This window comes from Notolabrus celidotus, unplaced genomic scaffold, assembly GCF_009762535.1.
Source record: "Notolabrus celidotus isolate fNotCel1 unplaced genomic scaffold, fNotCel1.pri scaffold_390_arrow_ctg1, whole genome shotgun sequence".
NCBI lineage: Eukaryota > Metazoa > Chordata > Actinopteri > Labriformes > Labridae > Notolabrus > Notolabrus celidotus.
The window spans coordinates 8,271-30,511 of NW_023260209.1; the positions used below are offsets into that span (position 1 = coordinate 8,271).

A 22,241-nucleotide genomic window follows, 5' to 3' on the forward strand; every position below is an offset into this window, starting at 1 on the left:
TGTTTTTTGTTTTTTTTTGTTTTTTTCTTAGCACTACACAAACATTATCACACTATAACAGACAAAAAGAGAAAGGCATGCAAATGTTTTTTTTTTTTTTTTTTTTTTTTTTCTTAGCACTACACAAACATTATCACACTATAACAGACAAAAAGAGAAAGGCATGCAAATATGTTTTTTGTTTTTTTTTGTTTTTTTCTTAGCACTACACAAACATTATCACACTATAACAGACAAAAAGAGAAAGGCATGCAAATATGTTTTTTTTTTTTTTTTTTTTTTTTCTTAGCACTACACAAATAACATTATCACACTATAAACAGACAAAAAGAGCAAGGCATGCAAATGTTTTTTTCCCCTAAAACATGCAGACTATTCCCTGCAAACTCACAAATGAGCCAACCATAAAAGTTAAACCTACCAAAAAGCTCACAATTACACTAGAAACCTGCAGTCATCAAATGTTTACACTACTCTGCCTCATCACTTTGATCAGATGTACTTCTAAAACAACAAAGAATCCCCTCATGGTCACTGAAATAAGTAGGCCACACTACTGACTGTACCTCGTACTGTGTTGTTTTCACATACACATGGTCAATAAGTGTGCCTCTCTCTGTGGTGGGTTGTGTCACTAGCTGAACAAACCCCCTCTCTGCGACAAAATTGCAGATTGAAGATGACTTCAAAATGTCATCATTGAAATCTCCCATGACAGCAATAGTGTTACTTAGTGGATTAAGCCAATCAAGCAACTTGCTCAGATTCCCCTTAAACAAAGACATGGGATAGGAGGGCGGTCGATAAATGACTGCGACTAGTATGTCAACACTGACATACTTGTAAATCAAACATTCCAAATTCACATGTGGCACTTTGATTATGTCAAATGCCACATCGTCTGCACTAAACATGCCAACACCACCATGTTGTTGGGCTTGCAATGCTACCAAAGCTGGGTGATTACTTATGTAAGATTCACTTCTCGAACAGTTCAGGAAACTGTAACCATCGATCTTAACATTTTCTAATACAGAATCAGTGGGTAACCATGTTTCTGTTACAGCAATGCAGTTAGGCTGCAAATGCTGTGTGCACAAAGCTAAATCTGACACATGTAGACTCAAACTTTGCACATTCATCAAAAACACAGAAAATGTAGGTGTATTTGATGTGTGCTGGGGTATGACATCAACCAAGAATGGAGGCATACTCTTAACTGCATCCTTGATATCATCCTTACAATAAATGACCTTCTCTCTAAAGTCTTGAATGATCAAACCAGACAGACTCCTAACACGGCTTAAGGCCACATACGCTTGTCCTGCTGTGAAAACTCTTTTAAGACAAACTACAGCACTGTCTACAGTCAACCCCTGCACTTTATGCACCGTACAAGCCCAAGCTAGTTTAAGTGGAAATTGTCTTCGCAATCCACCCTTATTCGTCACCCTCTCTTCCTCTGGGTCAATACCAGTAGAACCAACCAAAGCACTGGAAACCCCAACAGACTGTTTCCTTCTCTGAGCACCAACCTGATGGTCATCAAACTTTACAAACACCTTTTTAGGAAACCTACCTTCACTAGCTGACACAATGTGGGTAACAATACCGCACACACCGTTAACCAGACCGTCCAAAACATCCACATTCTTACAGAGCATAACACGGGCATCTATCCCCAAGGGAAGTGTTTCCTCTAAAGATGTGTTATACGTTCTGCTGTGATGTCCACTAATCAACTCTAACTTCCCTGTTTTCTTGCTATTCACATAGTCCTGTGCCTCTATCTCAACATATTCAGGACAAGTCCTGAATAGCTCCTGAATATTATGCTCATTTACTTGTCGGTTTGTCGGAAAAATGTGTAAAGCTGAGCTGACTTCACCGGTTTCACAACGCTGCAGTGTCCTAATGTCACTGAGCAGCATTGGAGTCTCTTTAGACCGAGTTCTGACCCTGTTCAACAACTCTGCAAAGACTGAATCCTGTTGCCTAACAACTGTTGTTAGTTCAACAACCTTAAACAGACTGGACCACAAGTTCACACCCTGATCATCAACATACAGTGGTTTCCCTTTAACGGGAGGCAACTGGAAAAAATCCCCCACTGCAATCACACTCACGTTACCAAACGGAGCAAAGTCACCAGTCTGTTTGATCTGCCTCAATCTACCATGAATATAAGCCAACAATCTGTGATCTACCATGGAGATTTCATCAATGATCAAAATCTGCAGATCACACAACTTAGCACGCAGAGAATTGATCTTCTCTTCACCCAGAGGAGTGTACGGTAAGCGTACATCCACTCCGATGCTAAACGTGCTGTGAATAGTTGCTGCATGCAGATTGTATGCAGCAATCCCTGTAGGAGCAGTCAACAAAACACAGGTGTTGTCAGGATGACGACATGCCGGTGACAACAACCTCATAGCCTCGTACTGAATAGCCCTAATCAGATGACTCTTACCGGTACCAGCCCCACCGGTTACAAACACGTGCAGGGGACCTGGCTTTTTCCCATTGACCTTCTCTAAGCACCACTGACGAATCTGATAAAACACAGACAACTGTGTCTCATTCAGAGACCTAACCAATGCCAAACCGTCACTTCTGCTCAAAACATTATTTCTTTTCTCTAAATGACAAACCTCTTTGCTACTAACAGCCAAATCAGGAATGTTTTCAACATGCTCCTCTACTACCTGCTCTGTCTCACTCTGCTCTTGCCGACACTGTAAACGCTCCAGTTCCTGCTCTGGACACAGCTCGCACCAGGCATCCTCTAACATAACGTTACTGTCAACTTCGTGCTGGATTTCATCCAATTTATCAGCTTCCATCTCAAATCTGCTCCTGTTCAAGTCAACAACTGACTTTACTGAATGCCTAGATCCATCACCAAACCTCACATGACCGTTCATGTAAAAGTCTTCAAACGTCTCACAGTTTGGAGGCTTAAGCTGCAAGTCAACGCGATGGGGAAGAAACAACTGTAAAATGCTCTGAAAGAAAGATTCTGGATTTTTTGTCTCAGAAAAGCGTGCGTAACGGACAACAGCAGGTTGTGAACGCGTTCTTTTCGAGACAAAACCAAAATCTTTCTTCAGTTTCACCCTATTCTGACTCTTCTCATTTTTGCTCAGAACACGATATTCTGACACAAACGCTGCCAAACACATCTCGTCAAACTCGCTATCATCTGGCCTGTTCTTGTAGCGATCCACTAAACTAGTCATCCACATGTCTTCTGAAGTAAGACCCTGTGATGACGCTGCCTTTTGTTTTAACACATTTAAAGGCAGACTCATCTTCACAACATTTTCCCCTGTTGGGACAAACACAACCTTCCTAGAACACTCCTTCAGGTGCATGCTGGGTACCAACCTGTACACCGCTTCCTGACTCGACACATCTCTGTTGTGAAGATAAACACTGCCGAGATTCTTCAAAGCATCTTTGGCACTAAGATTTTTGTCCTTTGCTGCTTCTCTCTGAGCATTCCCTAACAATAGTCCAATCTCCCTCTCTGCCTTTGAAATATAGGAGACAATGTAAACCACACATGCATATGCATCAACAACATACTGAATGTCCATGTTGGCATTCCAGCATTTCAAAAGTGGCTTACTGTACTGATTAACCCACACCTCATTGACCTCTCTTTTCAACACGACATGTGTGTTCCGACTGAAGAGTTTATAAGCTCTCTCAAAAGCTCTCTGAGTGATCCCTAAACTGTCAAACAACTCATCCAAACTACCAAAGCTTCTATTCTCATCAGAAAGAGCCTTCTTCACTGCTGCCAAAATGTCTGCTGCATGGTCCCTCATCCTTTTCTCAATGTCTTTATCCACCTGACTTTTGCATGTACACACAGCCGAACTACCCGTCTTCTCTACCCGACACTTGCACGTCTTCTTTAAATCTTCTAAACTTTTACCACGAGCTATGAAAGTCCTACCTGAAGCTGGCCTGGGAAAATTAAAACGACAAACCGTTTTATTCTTCTTACAAGTTTTAGAATGTCGCTTTGAATGTTGCTGCACCGACTTCACAATATCTAACAGCTCCTCATCCTCTGACGGCAGCTCACACGTCACATATTTATCAATGAATGCAACAACTTCCTCATCCGAATCTTTATCAATCTTTGGGGCATTCTCAATCCAAAACAAACTATGAATGTGCGGTGAGCCACGCTGCTGAAACTCTACCCTATGGAAGTAATCCTTGATTTTACCTATCGGCTCAGCCGGAGACATCAGAACCTCCCTGAGAAAACAATGCCAACGGAAATCAAAAGATCTGGCTGCTGTGACGGGATTTCTGCGCAACAACTCGCACCTATCTGCCCACTCTAACTCTTCAAATGTCTGTGTCCTACCTTCCTGTTTCAAAATACTATTCAACAGATTTTTCCATCGCATATCAGCAGATGAAAATGAACAAAACCATGTAGGAACACCTAGCTGCCTAACACAAGCCAAAAGATCCTTCTGAGCTCCCTGCCAGAATGCTGGAGTACCTCTAATAGGTTTTAAGAACCGAAAGCCATCATCAAACTCCAACAACTGCTTCAAAGACTCCTCATCTCTCAACAAATCCTCCCCTACTCTTTGAGACTGATGACCTCCTTTCCCTTTCCGTAAGGCTATAGACACTTTTGACACTACTTGCTCTAACTCAGACATGTACTGAGCGAAAAAGATATACTCCACATTGCCTGCAAACCGACCATCTGCGTGTAAAATACGGTTATTCAAATATCGGGACAAAGTCAACCTGTGCTGTCTACTCTCATGGTATGTATTGCAACCCTGTGGAAACAATACTGGGAAAGATTTAGCTTCATTTGCCTCATCGCACAACAACCTAACAGGACTATTTCCTTCTGCAGGAGCCAAATTCAATGTATCATCAAAATACTGATCCAGTGCTTCCTGACCTAAATCAACAGGCATGAGACACGTGTCCTGAAACATACAGTGCTGCTGTCTGTCATGCAAAAGCTCATCTTCAGCCTCATCTATAACTGCTTCTTGGCTTTCTACAGTAGGAACACTCACTTCTGCCAAAATGTCCTCTTCTTCCTTACAAAACTCATTAAGCCACTGTTCATTAAACTCAACATCTTGATACAATACATTAGTTCTCTTTAAATAATGTAATGCCTTCCTGACACGCATCGTATCAACAAACTGATACTCATAGTGGCCTTTGTAAGTCAACTTGCGCTTTAATTTCACCCTCAACAACGACCCTTCCATATTGGAACGGGGCAGCAGATTGTCCGTCTGAACAATATTGGCAGGAACACACGTCACCGGTCCATGAACACCATTTTGCCCACCTTTAGGCAATGCCAACATCTTCATAAATGGAATGTGTAAAGCTAACAAATGTTGCTCCAAACTATTCAAACATGCCAACTCTGGAGGAATGGGATTAAGTCCCAAATTATTAACTGCACTTTCAGGTGGGACTTCCCCTTTATTAATCTTTAAATGACAGGTGTAGCAAATCCACATCTGACCTCTCGGTGAATCCAACAACTTACAAGTCACCTCACAGTCATGACTACATTTATGCAAATAATCTTCTGTCACACATTTTTCTGCTATCAAAGCTACTCCTCTACTTTTGTTATAATCATCTTTTCTACAACTTAAAACCTGATGTTTGAAAAACAATCTATGGCAGACACAACAAACAAAATCTGGACCATCCTCTACTTTCTTTAGAAACTGTCCCATCACAAAATCAAACTGTTCTGCCTTTTTTTTCTGATTCTGCCTCCTTTCTCTGGTACCTGCTGCAACACTCTCCCTATGCTCTGCATTACCATGGTACTTCCTTTTACTCATGGCTTTTACACGCTGTCTATGCACCTTATCTAACCGATACTTGTGTATACTTATTCCTTTGACTCTCTCTCTATGCAGAACATTCTCTCGATATTTTAATTGACTCATTTTTCTAACTCTCTCTCTATGCAAAACATTCTCTCGATATTTTAATTGACTCATTTTTCTAACTCTCTCTCTATGCAAAACATTCTCTCGATATTTTAGTTGACTCATTTTTCTAACTCTCTCTCTATGCAAAACATTCTCTCGATATTTTAGTTGACTCATTTTTCTAACTCTCTCTCTATGCAAAACATTCTCTCGATATTTTAATTGACTGATTTTCCTAACTCTCTCTCGATGCAAAATATTCTCTCCATATTTTAATTTACTGCTTTTCTTAACTCTCTCTTTGTGAGTCAAATCAGTCTGGTATTTGAATTTAATTCTTTCTAGACTACTTCTTTTTACTTTCTCCCTATGTAAGACATTTTCCTGGTATTTAATTTTACTTATTTTTTTTACTTTCTCCCTATGCAACACATTTTCCTGGTATTCAATTTTGCTTCTTTCTACACTACTTCTTTTTACTTTCTCCTTATGCAACACATTTTCCTGGTATCTAACTTTTTTACTGTCTTTTCTTTTCTGACTATACAGAAATTCCTGGCATTTCATTTTCTCCTCTAATTTCCTCTTCCTTTTCAAATACTTTGATAATGTACTATGCTGTGGCTGTTTTGCAACATCAACTTCTATATGCTCTACTTCTAAACTTGCAGCTGAAATCAAAGCTCCCAAACAAGCACTGTCTTTTCTTTTATGCAGTCTAATATTGTAACCTGCCATATAAGACTCGTCCACTCTGCAGTAGCCATAACAACCCTGAATTTGAGGCTGTTGAACACAAACAACAGTCTCATAATGATTGTCATTACAATGTTCTAAATAAATTCCCTGATTTGAAAACTGTCTATTCCTACAACTATATTCAAGCCAGCGACCCTGATGATAAGTAAATATACTCACACCTAAACAATCTGCCGCTGCTTGAATCTCTACCTCTGTAGCCCATCTGCCAACATACTGCATTTTTGACTCCCTAAGGTACTCTGCCACAGATGAAAACTCACTCCTCAAAAGACTCTTGTACTTTGCTACATTACTTTCCATCTGCTTCACAACTGCTAGTCTAAATTTCCTATGATTCTTCTGGGTACCACTCACAGCTTGACTGACTGCTCTAAAGAAACAATTTCCATCACCCTGTATACTGTCATTCTTACACGGAGCTCCTAACTGACCAACCTCTGAAGATACTGCATCAACTATCTCTGACTCCAAGTTCAACTGTTTACACAATGCTTCTGCAACTTCCCTACGAAGGGGATTAAACTGCAGTCCTTTACTCGCCACATCACTAACAAACACAACATCTGAATCAACATCACTCCTTTTCAACTTCTTTGACAGAAAACTTCCTGCAGACCTCTTACGCTTCTCTGCCCTCACACTGCTGCTACAGCTGACCGCTGGCTGACCACTGGACACCTCAGAGACACTGCTTCCAAACACACTCTTTCTGCTTTCTACAGTTAGTGACTGCCCTAATGACTTATCACCGTCAACAACTAACCCTGGGAGAGACACACGAACACCAGCTATCTCAAACTGCTTGACACCTACAGGCAACATGAGTGACAACTTGCATATGTGATCATAGACATGATCAATGCAACTAAAATACACAACAACACTCTTTCCGTTACCATGCAACATTCCCTCAGCACTACGAGCATGGGAATCAACCACTGCATACCGTCCACCCTGATGAATGATAGCACAAGTGCTACCCTGCACTGTCAACAGACATGTGTCATACTGTATGAACATGTCCGTCAATCCCCTTTTCAAGCTCACATGTACACCTAGCTCAATAGTGGGACCTTCATCCACACCTACCAGTCCACTCACAAAGTCACCGTACTCAAAGTCAAAGCTCTGCCCATCAACCACATGCTGTTTGGGCAGATCAGGAACACAAAGAAAGAGTGATACTTTATCACTGATCAAGTTGTTCTTCCTTAAAGAGGCATACAACTTGTCCCCTGACACGACAACATCATCCAAGGTCTTGGACTGCCATGAAAACACACTGTCAGTTGTGTGTTTCGCCATTCCAACGAGGCTTATGGCCATACACTGAAATCCTCCAAACTCAAACTGATCATCTCCCTGATGAAAAGTTCCCTGCACTGATCTCACATGACATGCAGACCTGACTGAGCTGCTCTCCTGAACCTCACCTGCAACTTGCATGTCATCATCACTGTCTGCAACCTCTGAAACAGTCTCAACACCGAGTCCAACATCAAGCGGCTTCACAGACATGCTGGCAACAACATACGTCTGTGCGTTGAAAGACTTCTGCAGACCCCTGATGTGAAACATCAGGTCGTTCAGGCATGTGTTAAACACAGCCACAGATCTGCTGCAGCTAGGATCAGAACCACTGGCATCACGTGTGCTGCAGTCAACAACAACAATGTAATCTTTGTGTTGTATCACTGCAGTAGCAAGACCATCAACACCAAAGAGACACATGCCATCCCTCAACAACAGATCCTGCAGCTTCTCAGACACAAGTGTGTCCTCCCCTGGTGGCTTCACTACAAAGTACTCTGGCCTACCAATGTCAACACTCCACTTCCCTCCAAAGACTGTGTGCTTCTCAATAAGCGTACACAACTCCCTTTCTCCTGCTGGAACCTTCTTACTCTCCTCAACCAGAAACTCCACCAACTTAGTCCCTTCTGACCTGACCTCGTCTATGTCCCTGCCACGCCATGTACACACAGGTGCAATCATGTGTTTGATTGCAGCCACAGCACTACAAGTGAGCAAAGTATTCACGTCAGAGTACTGACCTACAAAACTACTGCCTGAAACTAAAGGTGGGGGTAACTGCTCAGAACACATGCAAACTGGAGCTGCAACACTCTGACCTTTGACGGGCCTTTGAGTGCGATGGGGGCGGGCAGGACCCTCCACCGGCGCAGCCTGGTCGGGGGACTGGACAGGGGACTCGGGGGACGCTCCCACAACACTCGGAACCGCCTCCTGATGAAAACAAAACAAGTGAATGAAGGGCAAGGACAACAAAAATATAACCTCAAACACACTTGATGAAATAAAAATCAAATTCTTACTTTTAAAGCTTAAAACACAAAAGCAGGCAGGTGATTAGCAAACGACAGAGACCAACTGCTTCAATCTGAAAACCTTGAATTATCAGAAAATATCACATATGATAAATAACTTGAACAAAATAAATCCACAAACCTCCGCCTCCGCCGTCTCCCGCATGAACGTGGAAGAAGTGACCCTCGCCTTCACAACCACCACGCTAGGTACTGCCTCCGCCTAGAAAACATACATGCATGAATCAAGTGTTTTTCTGCTGTTTAGCAAACACTACCTAGGAAATGGCATTACCATGGATACAACTCAAACCTATACATCAGACATTTAGAGTCAAAGTATTGTGTGTGTGGAAAAATAAATACCTAAAAACATAACACTTACCTGCCGGTCGGACCGACTCCTCTTGGAGGCAGCACTCCTCCTGCGCTCCACAAAGGCCTTCTAATGAAAAACAAATCAAATGTATTGTTGACATATTGCATTTACACGTTAAAAGCAGTTTGGACTGTTTTTGAGATTCCATGATCATTACCTGCTTGCCCTCTGGAACCGCGGTACCAGGGAGATGAGATGGCACAAGCTTGTCCATCTCATCCAACAGGGCAAAGCTAAACCAGACTGGGTTTAGCGGGATGGTACACTCCTTCACCACCTGTGAAATTATAGAGCGCAGACACTTGTTGAACTCAACTCTAAACAGATACAGTTATCTATAAACACTGAAATGATTCAAAGGCTAAGTGAGTGCATTTTTAATGACATAATTCCTTCAAACCATGTAGTATATGCCTGCTTTGAGCACAGCAGCTGACTACTCCCTCCCAATCTACCTACAATTATAAACATGAAGAAAACATCACAAACCTGCTTCTGTACCTTCCTTCTCTGAGGAAGCACACCAGAGGACCGGCCAGGCTCCCCTGATGAGTTCCCCTGTAACAAAAGAAAGCATAGTTTGTGTTAAGTACAATAGTTGTGTTTCGCAGACATATTTTAACATCTTAACCCCACAATGACAGGGCATTACCTCTTTGCCCCTTTGAACAGTGCGCCACACGAAGGGGTTCACCGGAGGACGTGGTGGAGTGTCCTCACCCTTCACAACAAGTTTTGGCTTGATGCATGGTGCTAGTGGTCTGAGGGGTGCTTTCACAGCGGGGGGTTGTGGCACTGTGTCAAGTGTCTAATGATGAGATAAAAAAACATTTTGACAAAGCACGTCAGTTTCAAAAAAGTTCCTTAAGAATTACACATTACAAAAACCATGTAAAAATTGCACACAATTTGAAAAATACAAAAAATAAAATGTAATCTTTTTTTTTTTTTTAAATCTAATCCAAACAGATATATTTATAACATAACTTACAACGTAAGCAGCCTGCCACATCAGCTGTGATAGCACGCTCATGCCCTCAGGTTCTGACAGGTGAATCTGTAATATATAAAAAACATTGAATTTTAAACACTTGTTCAATAAACTGAACTCCTCACATCAAAATTACATGTTATACTTACGCCATCTCTAGCCCACAGGTCTGTGTTCTCCAACGGAAAGTGACATGCCGTTGGAAAATACCGCACACCTTCAAAATGGAAATCATATAATAACCATAAGTAATTGTACTTTCACATAATGTCAAATATTACACAAAATTGTATATCAGAGGTCACATACCCAAGCGGACACAAACCCTGTGGAATTCCTGGCGCAGCAGTTCTTGGTACTGCTGGTCGCAGTTGAAGCGGGGGGGGAAATCCACCACTACAACCTGAAAGGAATATAACAAAGTGTATATATATTTGCAGATCCATACAAATTTTTTTTTAAAAAAAACATTCATACTTTTAAATTTAAACTTAAAGCTTACGTTGGACCACCGATTGCAGGCAGCATTCAGAAGCTCGGTGAAGTCGGCACCAGCATCTGAGATGGTCCTGGAATGTGTGAGGTTGTTGGATGGGGCCAGAAGACAAACTGCATCAGGAGTTCGAGGGACGTGAGCGTGCACAAGCTCAGCCCTCAAATCATGAGCAGCGCCCCCGGGTGTAGACATGATGCCAAAGGAAAACCTTCCCTCTGGCATGGACACGTGCCGGTCGGCGATGGCACGAAGGTGGGAATCACCCACAAGAAGAACAAACTGGGATAGCATAAAGAAATTAAGTTTTAGTTTGATTGCAATTTAATATATTAACAGCTGTGGTAAATATATACATAAATTACATCTAATATTAATATTACCTTCTTGTCAGGAGACTCGGGCATAAACACCAGTTTGTGCTGCTTCCCGGACAGCGACGAAACTGGCCATTTCTGCACGGGATGGCGGTACCCAGTACCATGCCCTATTCATAAAGACAAACAAATTCAACAAATTTAAAGTAAAAACATCATACATCATTAACAGTTCAATGTTGTATTGCTCTAAAATGACTTTAAATGACACAGGAGAAAAGCAACAAAAACCTCTAGATATGGTTGACTACTCACGTGCACTGGCATTGCTGGAGCCATAGGGACTGGCGTTGAAGCGTTCAACGCCAGCGCTTCGCTGCTCTGCCATTCGCTTCTTGGCTGCCAGAGAGCGGCGATAGGACTTACCACGAGGCATCTTAACACGTGTGAACACAAAAACAGAGGCACAATAAATCAATCACAGCATTTAAAATTGTGTATCCAGCTAGTATCTTTTTAAAATGTATCCATCACTACACAAAAAACATATTTAATAAAACCGGTAACTAACCGTGCTTCGCACCAAGTCCTGCTGCTCTGTGGAAAAAAGATGGGACGGTCTCCTGTCAGACTGCACAAACAAAAGGACAATTAATTTAGACTTGTTGAGAAGCCAAGCTTACTACACATAAACTTCAGAATAAATGTCCAAAAATATATATAAAATACTCTTCTACACAAGTGCACAGACACAATATACACACCGAGACACCAGTATAAAAGTACATTTATATTGGTTCAGCTTTCTTTACAAAGAAATTCAAAAACAAAGCACAAATCAGTTCTGCTTCATCGTGTCCTCACAGCCTCTCACTACACACAAGTGCTGGGGGATATCTCAACAACAATAATTATCACAATAAATTTTTTCTCAACATAAATATTACAATTGTACACTAAAGATGACCATGGTTTACTAATAAATCATATTCTAAATCAATTGTCACACAGCAGTTACACAGCTGATCCCATGTCCATGACAACAGCTAATGAGACTTGGAGAGACACACACAATCACCTTTTCTCAAGTCTTACTTTACTGTTATCGCCTCTTAATTCTTTACTTATACTACTACTATTGTACTATTCCAAGTGCTTTTACTACTTCCACTACTTTAACTACTTCAAGTACTCCTAGTACTTTAACTACTTCAAGTACTCAAATAATTTTACTACTTCAAGTACTCAAAGTACTTTTACTAGTGAAAGTAGTAAAAGTACTTGTAGTACTTGAAGTAGTAAAGTACTAGGAGTACTTGAAGCAAAAGTACTTCTGTGATGCATTCACTGCACTGTGGGAAAACACTGCTCATAACCCTTAGGAATCTTAAAGGGGAGTGCACAACTCATAATCTAGAAGTCTGAGTTTGTCACTGTTCCTGTTAATGTCTGAATTTAAAAAAAAAAAAAAAAAAAAGGAATGAAATTTTTGAAAATAAATAAATCATAGTCTAGTAGTCTGTCACTATGCAGCCTTGCTGTAGGTAGCTTTAAAGCTTGAAAGCCTTTTTCAAAAACACAACGCTGACGCCACATGTCTCACGGTTCTGTCTGTCATATGTAGCGCATTGTATTAAAAAAAAAAATAATAATAATTTTTTTTTTTTTTTTTTTTTGGAAAATAAATAAATCCTAATCTAGTAAAATAATACACAGTATGCAATTTAATATATATATATATATATGTTTGTTATAAAAAAAACGAATTATGTAAATAAGCTCATTCACAGTTCTACATGGTGTGTAATAGGACTCACTGCTTTTAACTAACAGGTTCACTTTTAATTAAGGCTTGAAACAAGAATCGCATCATGCTTTACTTAATATAAAACCACCATGTCATTCCAAATTCACTGAAAATACATGAAACTGTCACAATGCAGCCTTGCTGTAGGTAGCTTTAAAGCTTGAAAGCCATTTTCAAAAACAGTGCTGACCCCACGTCTCACGGTTCTGTCTGTAATATGTAGCGCATTGTTAACACTTTTCAATTCAGTTCAATTTTAAAACAGAATCACAATCATGCTTTACTTTAATACAAAGCCACCATGTCGTTTCAAATTCAGCTGTTAAACCTGCAGCAAGCTGTAAGCTAGGTAGCCTTTGAAGCTTCGGCGCCATGAGCGCTGACGTCACGTCTAACGGTTCTGTCTGTCATATGTAGCGCATTGTATTAAAAAAAAAAAAAAAAAAAATTTTTTTTTTTGGGGGGGAAAATAAATAAATCATAATCTAGTAAAATAATACACAGTATGCAATTTAATATATATATATATATATATATATATATATATGTTTGTTATAAAAAAAAACCGAATTATGTAAATAAGCTCATTCACAATTCTACATGGTGTGTAATAGGACTCACTGCTTTTAACCAACAGGTTCACTCTTAATTAAGGCTTGAAACAAGAATCGCATCATGCTTTACTTAATATAAAACCACCATGTCATTCCAAATTCACTGAAAATACATGAAACTGTCACAATGCAGCCTTGCTGTAGGTAGCTTTAAAGCTTGAAAGACATTTTCAAAAACACAGCGCTGACGCCACATGCCTAACGGTTCTATCTTTAATATGTAGTGCATTGTTATTAACTTTTCAATTCAGTTCAATTTCAAAAGAATAATCACAATCATGCTTTACTTTAATACAAAACCACCATGTCGTTTCAAATTCAGCTGTTAAACTGCAAGCCCGGCAGCCTTTGAAACTACGGCGCCATGAGCGCTGACGTCACGTCTAACGGTTCTGTCTGTCATATGTAGCGCATTGTATTAAAAAAAAAAAAAAAAAAAATTTTTTTTTTTGGGGGGGAAAATAAATAAATCATAATCTAGTAAAATAATACACAGTATGCAATTTAATATATATATATATATATATATATATATATATGTTTGTTATAAAAAAAAACCGAATTATGTAAATAAGCTCATTCACAATTCTACATGGTGTGTAATAGGACTCACTGCTTTTAACCAACAGGTTCACTCTTAATTAAGGCTTGAAACAAGAATCGCATCATGCTTTACTTAATATAAAACCACCATGTCATTCCAAATTCACTGAAAATACATGAAACTGTCACAATGCAGCCTTGCTGTAGGTAGCTTTAAAGCTTGAAAGACATTTTCAAAAACACAGCGCTGACGCCACATGCCTAACGGTTCTATCTTTAATATGTAGTGCATTGTTATTAACTTTTCAATTCAGTTCAATTTCAAAAGAATAATCACAATCATGCTTTACTTTAATACAAAACCACCATGTCGTTTCAAATTCAGCTGTTAAACTGCAAGCCCGGCAGCCTTTGAAACTACGGCGCCATGAGCGCTGACGTCACGTCTAACGGTTCTGTCTGTAATATGTAGCGCATTGCATTTATTTAAAAAAAAAAAAAAAAAAAAAAAAAAAAAAAAAAAATTAAATGTAGTGCATTGTTTACACTTTAATTCAGTTCAACTTTAAAACATCACAATCATGCTTTCCTTTAATACAAAACCACCATGTCGTTTTAAATTCAGCTCTGCACCTGCAGCAGGCCCATAAGCCTTTGAAGCCTTCGCGCATTTTTCAAAAACTCTGACGTCATGCCTAACGGTTAAGGCCACTGCTTTGAACACTTTTCAATTCGAGTTCAACTATAAAACAAGAATAAAATCACGCTTTAAAGTCTATACAAAACCACCATGTCATACCAAATTCACAGAAAATACATGAAACCGTTACACTGCAGCCTCGCTGTAGGTAGCTTTAATGCTTGAAAGCCATTTTTCAAAAATACAGCACTGTCACATGCCTAACTGTTCTGTCTGTAATATGTAGCGCATTGTTAACACTTTTCAATTCAGTTCAATTTTAAAACAACAAGAATCACAATCATGCTTTACTTTCATACAAAACCACCATATCGTTTCAAATTCAGCTCTGAAGCTACAGCATGCAGCAGGCCTAGTAGTCTTTGAAGCTGCAATTTCAAAAACTCTGACTTCATGCCTAACGGTTAACGGTGTAGGCCACTGCTATGAACACTTTTCAATTCGAGCTCAATTTTAAAACAAGAATAAAATCGAGCTTTTAAGTCCATACAAAACCACCAACCACTCTAAGTGCCTGCTAAAGGAGCACACCTAAAGCTAGCACACCTAGCTTGCATTAGCTTCATTAGCTCTTCACTCGGTCACTCATTGGAGGTAGCACATAAAAACACTGCAGTTAGCATTAAAGCTGTTACTCACTGTGTGTCCCAAAGGTCCAGGTGAAGGGATAAAGGTGCACAAGTCGTTGGAAGGTGGAAAGGCTTTAGAAAATCGAGTGAAAATCTCCGTGTATATCAGATGGGGTCGCTCGGTAGCTAGCAAAAAATGCTCGCTCTCAGGCTCGCTCTGATACACGCAGCTGTAGGTCCTGTAAAGGAGTACCGGTCAGTGACGTGAAGCGCCGTTATATACCAGCGCTGCTGACGCTGCTGACGCTGCTGACGCAGCAAAATAAAACGTGCAAGCTGATAGGCTCCCTCACCTGAAGTCTGTTACACAGACATTCATTTGGTGAAGCTCCTGAGAGGAAAAAGGAACAGGAAACTCGAAACTTGAAGAGGAAAATGTCAAAATAAAACACCCAAAATAAAATAATACCTTTTATTTCTGAAAAGAATTGGACTTATTGACAAAATGACAAAAGTGTGATTAGTATTATCATATAATATGAAATATGGGCATGAAATACAGCATTGTGTACGCTGTGGTTTCATTAATTTGTACAATGATATATGCATTATGCCACTATAAAAAATAATAATTATTAAAAATACCTAAATAATAATAATAATAATAATGATAATAACACAAAACAGAAATTAAACATGTCTATCCCCGTTCCTGCATTAATTCATCTCTATAAACATTTGCTCATATGAATAGTGTCAGAAAATTACATGTCCTAGAGTTTTTCTCCAATCAACTCCTTCATCGCTCAGCATAAAGTAGTCACATTGGAGATGAACATTTGTCAAAGAAATCTTCCTAAGTCAATGGCTGTGGGTGTGGCAGAGCGAGGTTTTTTTGCATAAGTGCCCCAGACTGAACATCTCCATATGCAAATATTCACCTATATGTTATACAGATCTACTGGCCACAGGAAGTCACGTCTTACTTTATGGTGTATAGCTCTCAGACTGTGACTTGTTGTTGAAGGTTGTCTCTCTGGCGACACCTGAAACTCTGATGTCTCGCCATGAAACAGGAAATACTTACAGCTCCTTCATACAGTGTTCAATTTGTTTGAAGTTACATACACATGGTCAGGGTCCATCCCTCAACACACCTATCGACTCATTTATCTACTACAGTAATAGCGCCACCCACAGGAAATACATGGTACTGACATTCAACATACATGCATGAAAATTTTTTTGGATAGGTATCATGCCAAGACCTACAAAAAATCCTCTTAACATCGTGGTGAAATCTCAACAGGAAGTCGGCCATTTTGATTTGACCGGATTTGCAAGATTACGTATTTGTGTAAGCTCCTCCTACAATTTTGCTCCGATCAACTCCAAACCACACACATTTTGAAGTAGACACATTCACGATCAAAAGTTATCGGACAGAATTTCTCTAAGTCAATTGGTGTGGGCGTGGCACCTCGCTACATCTGGAGGACATTTTGAAAATCTCTAAACAGTTATATCTCTCATATGCAATAATGGATCAGGCCCAGGCTGCTCATGCATGATAAGTGCCCCAGCCTGAACGCCTCTATAGGCAAATAATCACCAATATCATATAGCGCCCCCTACTGGCAGCAGAAAATCACATGTCCTACAGTTTTTATCCAATCAACTCCTGCCTCACACCCAGTGTTGTTGACACACTGGAGATGAACATTTGTCAAAGGACTCTTCCTAAGTCAATGGATGTGGGCGTGACCACGCCTCAAACTCTGATGTCTCGCCATGAAACAGGAAGTACTTATAGCTCCTTCATACAGTGTTCAATTTGTTTAAAGTTACATACACATGATCAGGGTCCATCCCTCAACACACCTATGGACTCATTTATCTACTACAACCATAGCGCCACCCACAGGAAATACACGGTATCGACATTTACATACAATACCCGATCTCTTCCAAATTTGACATGTTTCATCATGGGCCCAGCCTGAACTATTATACACATGTTTGTCATATGAATAGCGCCACCTAATGGACACAATGAGTATTTACTCTCAGAACATGTTTTTAACATGCTTGTGATCACAACTCTTTCTATAATGATCTGTGATGAACAATCCTTCAGAACATAATTAAAGACACAGCAGCACCTACTGGTGACAGGTGGTACTGCAATGTACACTATGCTGATAACTGCACAGGTAAGCTCACAGTTTCAGCCTAGGCAGCACAGCAACACCTGCAGCACATCAGGCGGTGGCTTACATCAGGCGGTCGTGCACATCAGGGAGTCGCGCACATCAGGCGGTGCTTGAACGAGGGCCCGCACATCGCCGCTTGCGGCTTTAATTATTATTATTAGGGCCCGAGCACCGACAATGTCGGCGAAGGCCCTCTTGTATCCCTAAGGATTATTCTTCTTATTATTATTTCTTTCTTCCGTATTTTGTATGTCAAATGTGCTTGCCTTAACGCGGTGCAAAAGTCCCAATCTGTTGCACATGCACCAGGCCTGGTGAAAAATTCGACATTTTGGTGGTCCCGAAAAAAAATTCCCCAAAATGGCTAAACGGCGCCCCCTTGAAGTTGAAAATTTCAAAAGGCAAGCCCCATAATACAGTTCAACATACATGCATCAAATTTTTTGGGGGGAGGTATCATGCCAAGACCTACAAAAAATCCTCTTAACGTCGTGGTGAAATCCCAACAGGAAGTCGGCCATTTTGATTTTTCTGTTTTTGACCCCTTTATTTTGGGTATGTATTTGTTCGAACTCCTCCTACAGTTTTGGTCCCACCAACTCCCAACCACGCACATTTTGGAGTGGACAGATTAACGATCAAACGATATCAGACAGAATTTCTCTACGTCAATTTTTGTGGGCGTGGCACTTTACTAAACTTGGAGTACATTTTTTCAACCGCTAAAGTATGTATTTATGTAAATAGCTCCTACAATTTTGCTCCGATCAACTCCAAACCACGCACATTTTGAAGTAGACACATTGACGATCAAAAGCTATCAGACAGAATTTCTCTAAGTCAATCGGTGTGGGCGTGGCCACGCCTCAAACTCTGATGTCTCGCCATGAAACAGGAAATACTTATAGCTCCTTCATACAGTGTTCAATTTGTCTGAACTTACATACACATGATCAGAGTCCATCCCTCAACACACCTATGGACTCATTTATCTACTACAGCCATAGCGCCACCCACAGGAAATACATGGTACTGACATTTACATACAATCTCCGATCTCTTCCAAATTTGACATGTTTCATCATGAGCCCAGCCTGAACTCATATACATACACATGTTTGTCATATGAATAGCGCCACCTAATGGACACAGGCAGTATTTACTCTCAGAACATGTATTTAACATGCTTGTGATCCCAACTCTTTCTATAATGATCTGTGATGAACAATCCTTCAGAACATAATTAAAGACACAGCAGCACCTACTGGTGACAGGTGATACTGCAATGTACACTATGCTGATAACTGCACAGGTAAGCTCACAGTTTCAGCCTAGGAAGCACAGCAACACCTGCAGCACATCAGGCGGTGGCTTACATCAGGCGGTCGTGCACATCAGGGAGTCGCGCACGTCAGGCGGTGCTTGAACGAGGGCCCGCACATCGCCGCTTGCGGCTTTAATTATTATTCTTTCTCGCGCCATTTGAATCCCCAATGTGCTTGCCATAACGCGGTGCAAAAGTCCCCAACCGTTGCACATGCACCAGGCCTGGCAAAAATTTCGACATTTTTGTGGTCCCGAAAAAAAATTCCCCAAAATGGCTCAACGGCGCCCCCTTGAAGTTGGAAATTTGAAAAGGCTAGCCCCATAATACGGTTCAACATACATGCATCAAATTTTTTTTGGTAAGGTGTCATGCCAAGACCTACAAAAAATCCTCTTAACGTCGTGGTGAAATCCCAACAGGAAGTCGGCCATTTTGATTTTTCTGTTTTTGACCCCATTATTTTGGGTATGTATTTGTTTGAACTCCTCCTACAATTTTGCTCCGATCAACTCCCAACCACGCACATTTTGGAGTGGACAGATTAACGATCAAAAGTTATCAGACAGAATTTCTCTAAGTCAATTGGTGTGGGCGTGGCACTTCGCTAAACTTGGAGTACATTTTTTCAACCTCTAAAGTATGTATTTATGTAAATAGCTCCTACAATTTTGCTCCGATCAACTCCCAACCACGCACATTTTGAAGCAGACACATTGACGATCAAAAGTCATCAGACAGAATTTCTCTAAGTCAATCGGTGTGGGCGTGGCCACGCCTCAAACTCTGATGTCTTGCCATGAAACAGGAAATACTTATAGCTCCTTCATACAGTGTTCAATTTGTTTGAAGTTACATACACATGATCAGGGTCCATCCCTCAACACACCTATGGACTCCTTTATCTACTACAGCCATAGCGCCACCCACAGGAAATACATGGTACTGACATTTACATACAATCTCCGATCTCTTCCAAATTTGACATGTATCATCATGGGCCCAGCCTGAACTCATATACATACACATGTTTGTCATATGAATAGCGCCACCTAATGGACACAAGCAGTATTTACTCTCAGAACATGTTTTTAACATGCTTGTGATCCCAACTCTTTCTATAATGATCTGTGATGAACAATCCTTCAGAACATAATTCAAGACACAGCAGCACCTACTGGTGACAGGTGGTACTGCAATGTACACTATGCTGATAACTGCACAGGTAAGCTCACAGTTTCAGCCTAGGCAGCACAGCAACACCTGCAGCACATCAGGCGGTGCCTTAAATCAGGCGGTAGTGCACATCTGGGACTCGCGCACATCAGGCGGTGCTTGAACGAGGGCCCGCACATCGCCGCTTGCGGCTTTAATTATTATTATTTTTGTTTCTCCCGACTTTTCAATCCCCAATTTGCTTGCCATAACGCGGTGCAAAAGTCCCCAACTGCTGCACATGCACCAGGCCTGGTGAAAATTTCGACATTTTGGTGGTCCCGAAAAAAAAATCCCCAAAATGGCTAAACGGCGCCCCCTTGAATTTGAAAATTTCGGAGGGCCAGCCCCTCACGACGGTTCAACACGCATGCATGAAATTTTTTTTGGTAAGGTGTCATGCCAAGATCTACAAAAAAGCCTCTTAACGTCGTGGTGAAATCCCAACAGGAAGTCGGCCATTTTGATTTTTCTGTTTTTCACCCCTTTATTTTGGGTATGTATTTGTTCGAACTCCTCCTACAGTCTTGGTCCCACCAACTCCCAACCACGCACATTTTGGAGTGGACAGATTAACGATCAAACGATATCAGACAGAATTTCTCTTCGTCAATTTTTGTGGGCGTGGCACTTCACTAAACTTGGAGTCCATTTTTTCAACAGCTAAAGTATGTATTTATGTAAATAGCTCCTACAATTTTGCTCCGATCAACTCCCAACCACGCACATTTTGAAGCAGACACATTGACGATCAAAAGTCATCAGACAGAATTTCTCTAAGTCAATCGGTGTGGGCGTGGCAACGCCTCAAACTCTGATGTCTCGCCATGAAACAGGAAATACTTATAGCTCCTTCATACAGTGTTCAATTTGTTTGAACTTACATACACATGATCAGGGTCCATCCCTCAACACACCTATGGACTCATTTATCTACTACAGCCATAGCGCCACCCTCAGGAAATACATGGTACTGACATTTACATACAATCTCCGATCTCTTCCAAATTTGACATGTTTCATCATGGACCCAGCCTGAACTCATATACATACACATGTTTGTCATATGAATAGCGCCACCTAATGGACACAATGAGTATTTACTCTCAGAACATGTTTTTAACATGCTTGTGATCACAACTCTTTCTATAATGATCTGTGATGAACAATCCTTCAGAACATAATTAAAGACACAGCAGCACCTACTGGTGACAGGTGGTACTGCAATGTACACTATGCTGATAACTGCACAGGTAAGCTCACAGTTTCAGCCTAGGCAGCACAGCAACACCTGCAGCACATCAGGCGGTGGCTTACATCAGGCGGTAGTGCACATCAGGGAGTCGCGCACATCAGGCGGTGCTTGAACGAGGGCCCGCACATCGCCGCTTGCGGCTTTAATCAAAATTTATATTTCTATTTAAAATTTCTATTTGATATTTAACATTTGATTTATATTTAAAATGTAATTTTATATTTAGTATTTAGATTTATATTTAACATTTATATTTAACATCAACAAGTTTAAGCATGAATATTCATGAAAAACGAGTGAGTTATCCTCATTGAGCCATGACCCCTGAGAATGAAAGAACACCATTGCACTAAATATTGATTGAAATGGTCTCTGATGTCACTGCTGATCGGTCCAGTGTATGAGAAAGAAGAGTTTTTAAAGACCTCATCCTCTGATCAGTAATCTTTGGTGTATTAAAAAGCTTGTTTCCACAGAGAGCTGTCCATCACTGAAGCATACACTACAGCAGGTGTAATGAGAATAACTCGTCTTTGTGCTCTTTGCTATCCTGGTCTATAATGAGAACACCATTATTACCTTATCTCACCACAAAGAAGAAGCATCCTTAGAGCAGAGCTGGCTTATCCTAAAAAACAACATGACTGAATATTAGTATATCCAGCTCACTATGAGAAGACATTATATCTCAAAATGAGACAATTAAACTTTGTCATCTTATTTCAAGTACGAGATGGTCTTAAACCTAGAGAAGTGCTGCTATAATAAA

At 40.5% G+C, this 22,241-nt stretch overlaps 1 protein-coding gene across 4 annotated transcripts; it reads right to left on the minus strand.

Annotated features, from left to right (window-relative positions):
- Positions 1-211: 211 nt before the first annotated feature.
- LOC117809736 lies at positions 212-15,850 on the minus strand. 4 transcript variants are annotated; one of them, XM_034679208.1, is made up of 15 exons: positions 15,536-15,700; positions 11,804-11,863; positions 11,548-11,668; positions 11,299-11,402; positions 10,925-11,197; positions 10,732-10,825; positions 10,572-10,639; positions 10,423-10,488; positions 10,084-10,239; positions 9,921-9,989; positions 9,589-9,708; positions 9,438-9,497; positions 9,195-9,275; positions 8,858-8,972; positions 212-224 (listed from the first exon to the last, which is right to left on the minus strand). In XM_034679208.1, exons 3-15 carry the CDS (start codon positions 11,666-11,668, stop codon positions 220-222), a joined length of 1,332 nt encoding a protein of 443 aa, XP_034535099.1. In that variant the 5' UTR covers positions 11,804-11,863; positions 15,536-15,700; the 3' UTR covers positions 212-219. The 4 variants fall into 4 exon arrangements, with proteins under 4 accessions (XP_034535099.1, XP_034535098.1, XP_034535096.1 ...); XM_034679207.1 differs by lacking the exon at positions 212-224 and adding an exon at positions 285-313; XM_034679205.1 differs by lacking the exon at positions 212-224 and having other exon boundaries at positions 356-8,972; positions 15,536-15,850.
- Positions 15,851-22,241: the final 6,391 nt, after the last annotated feature.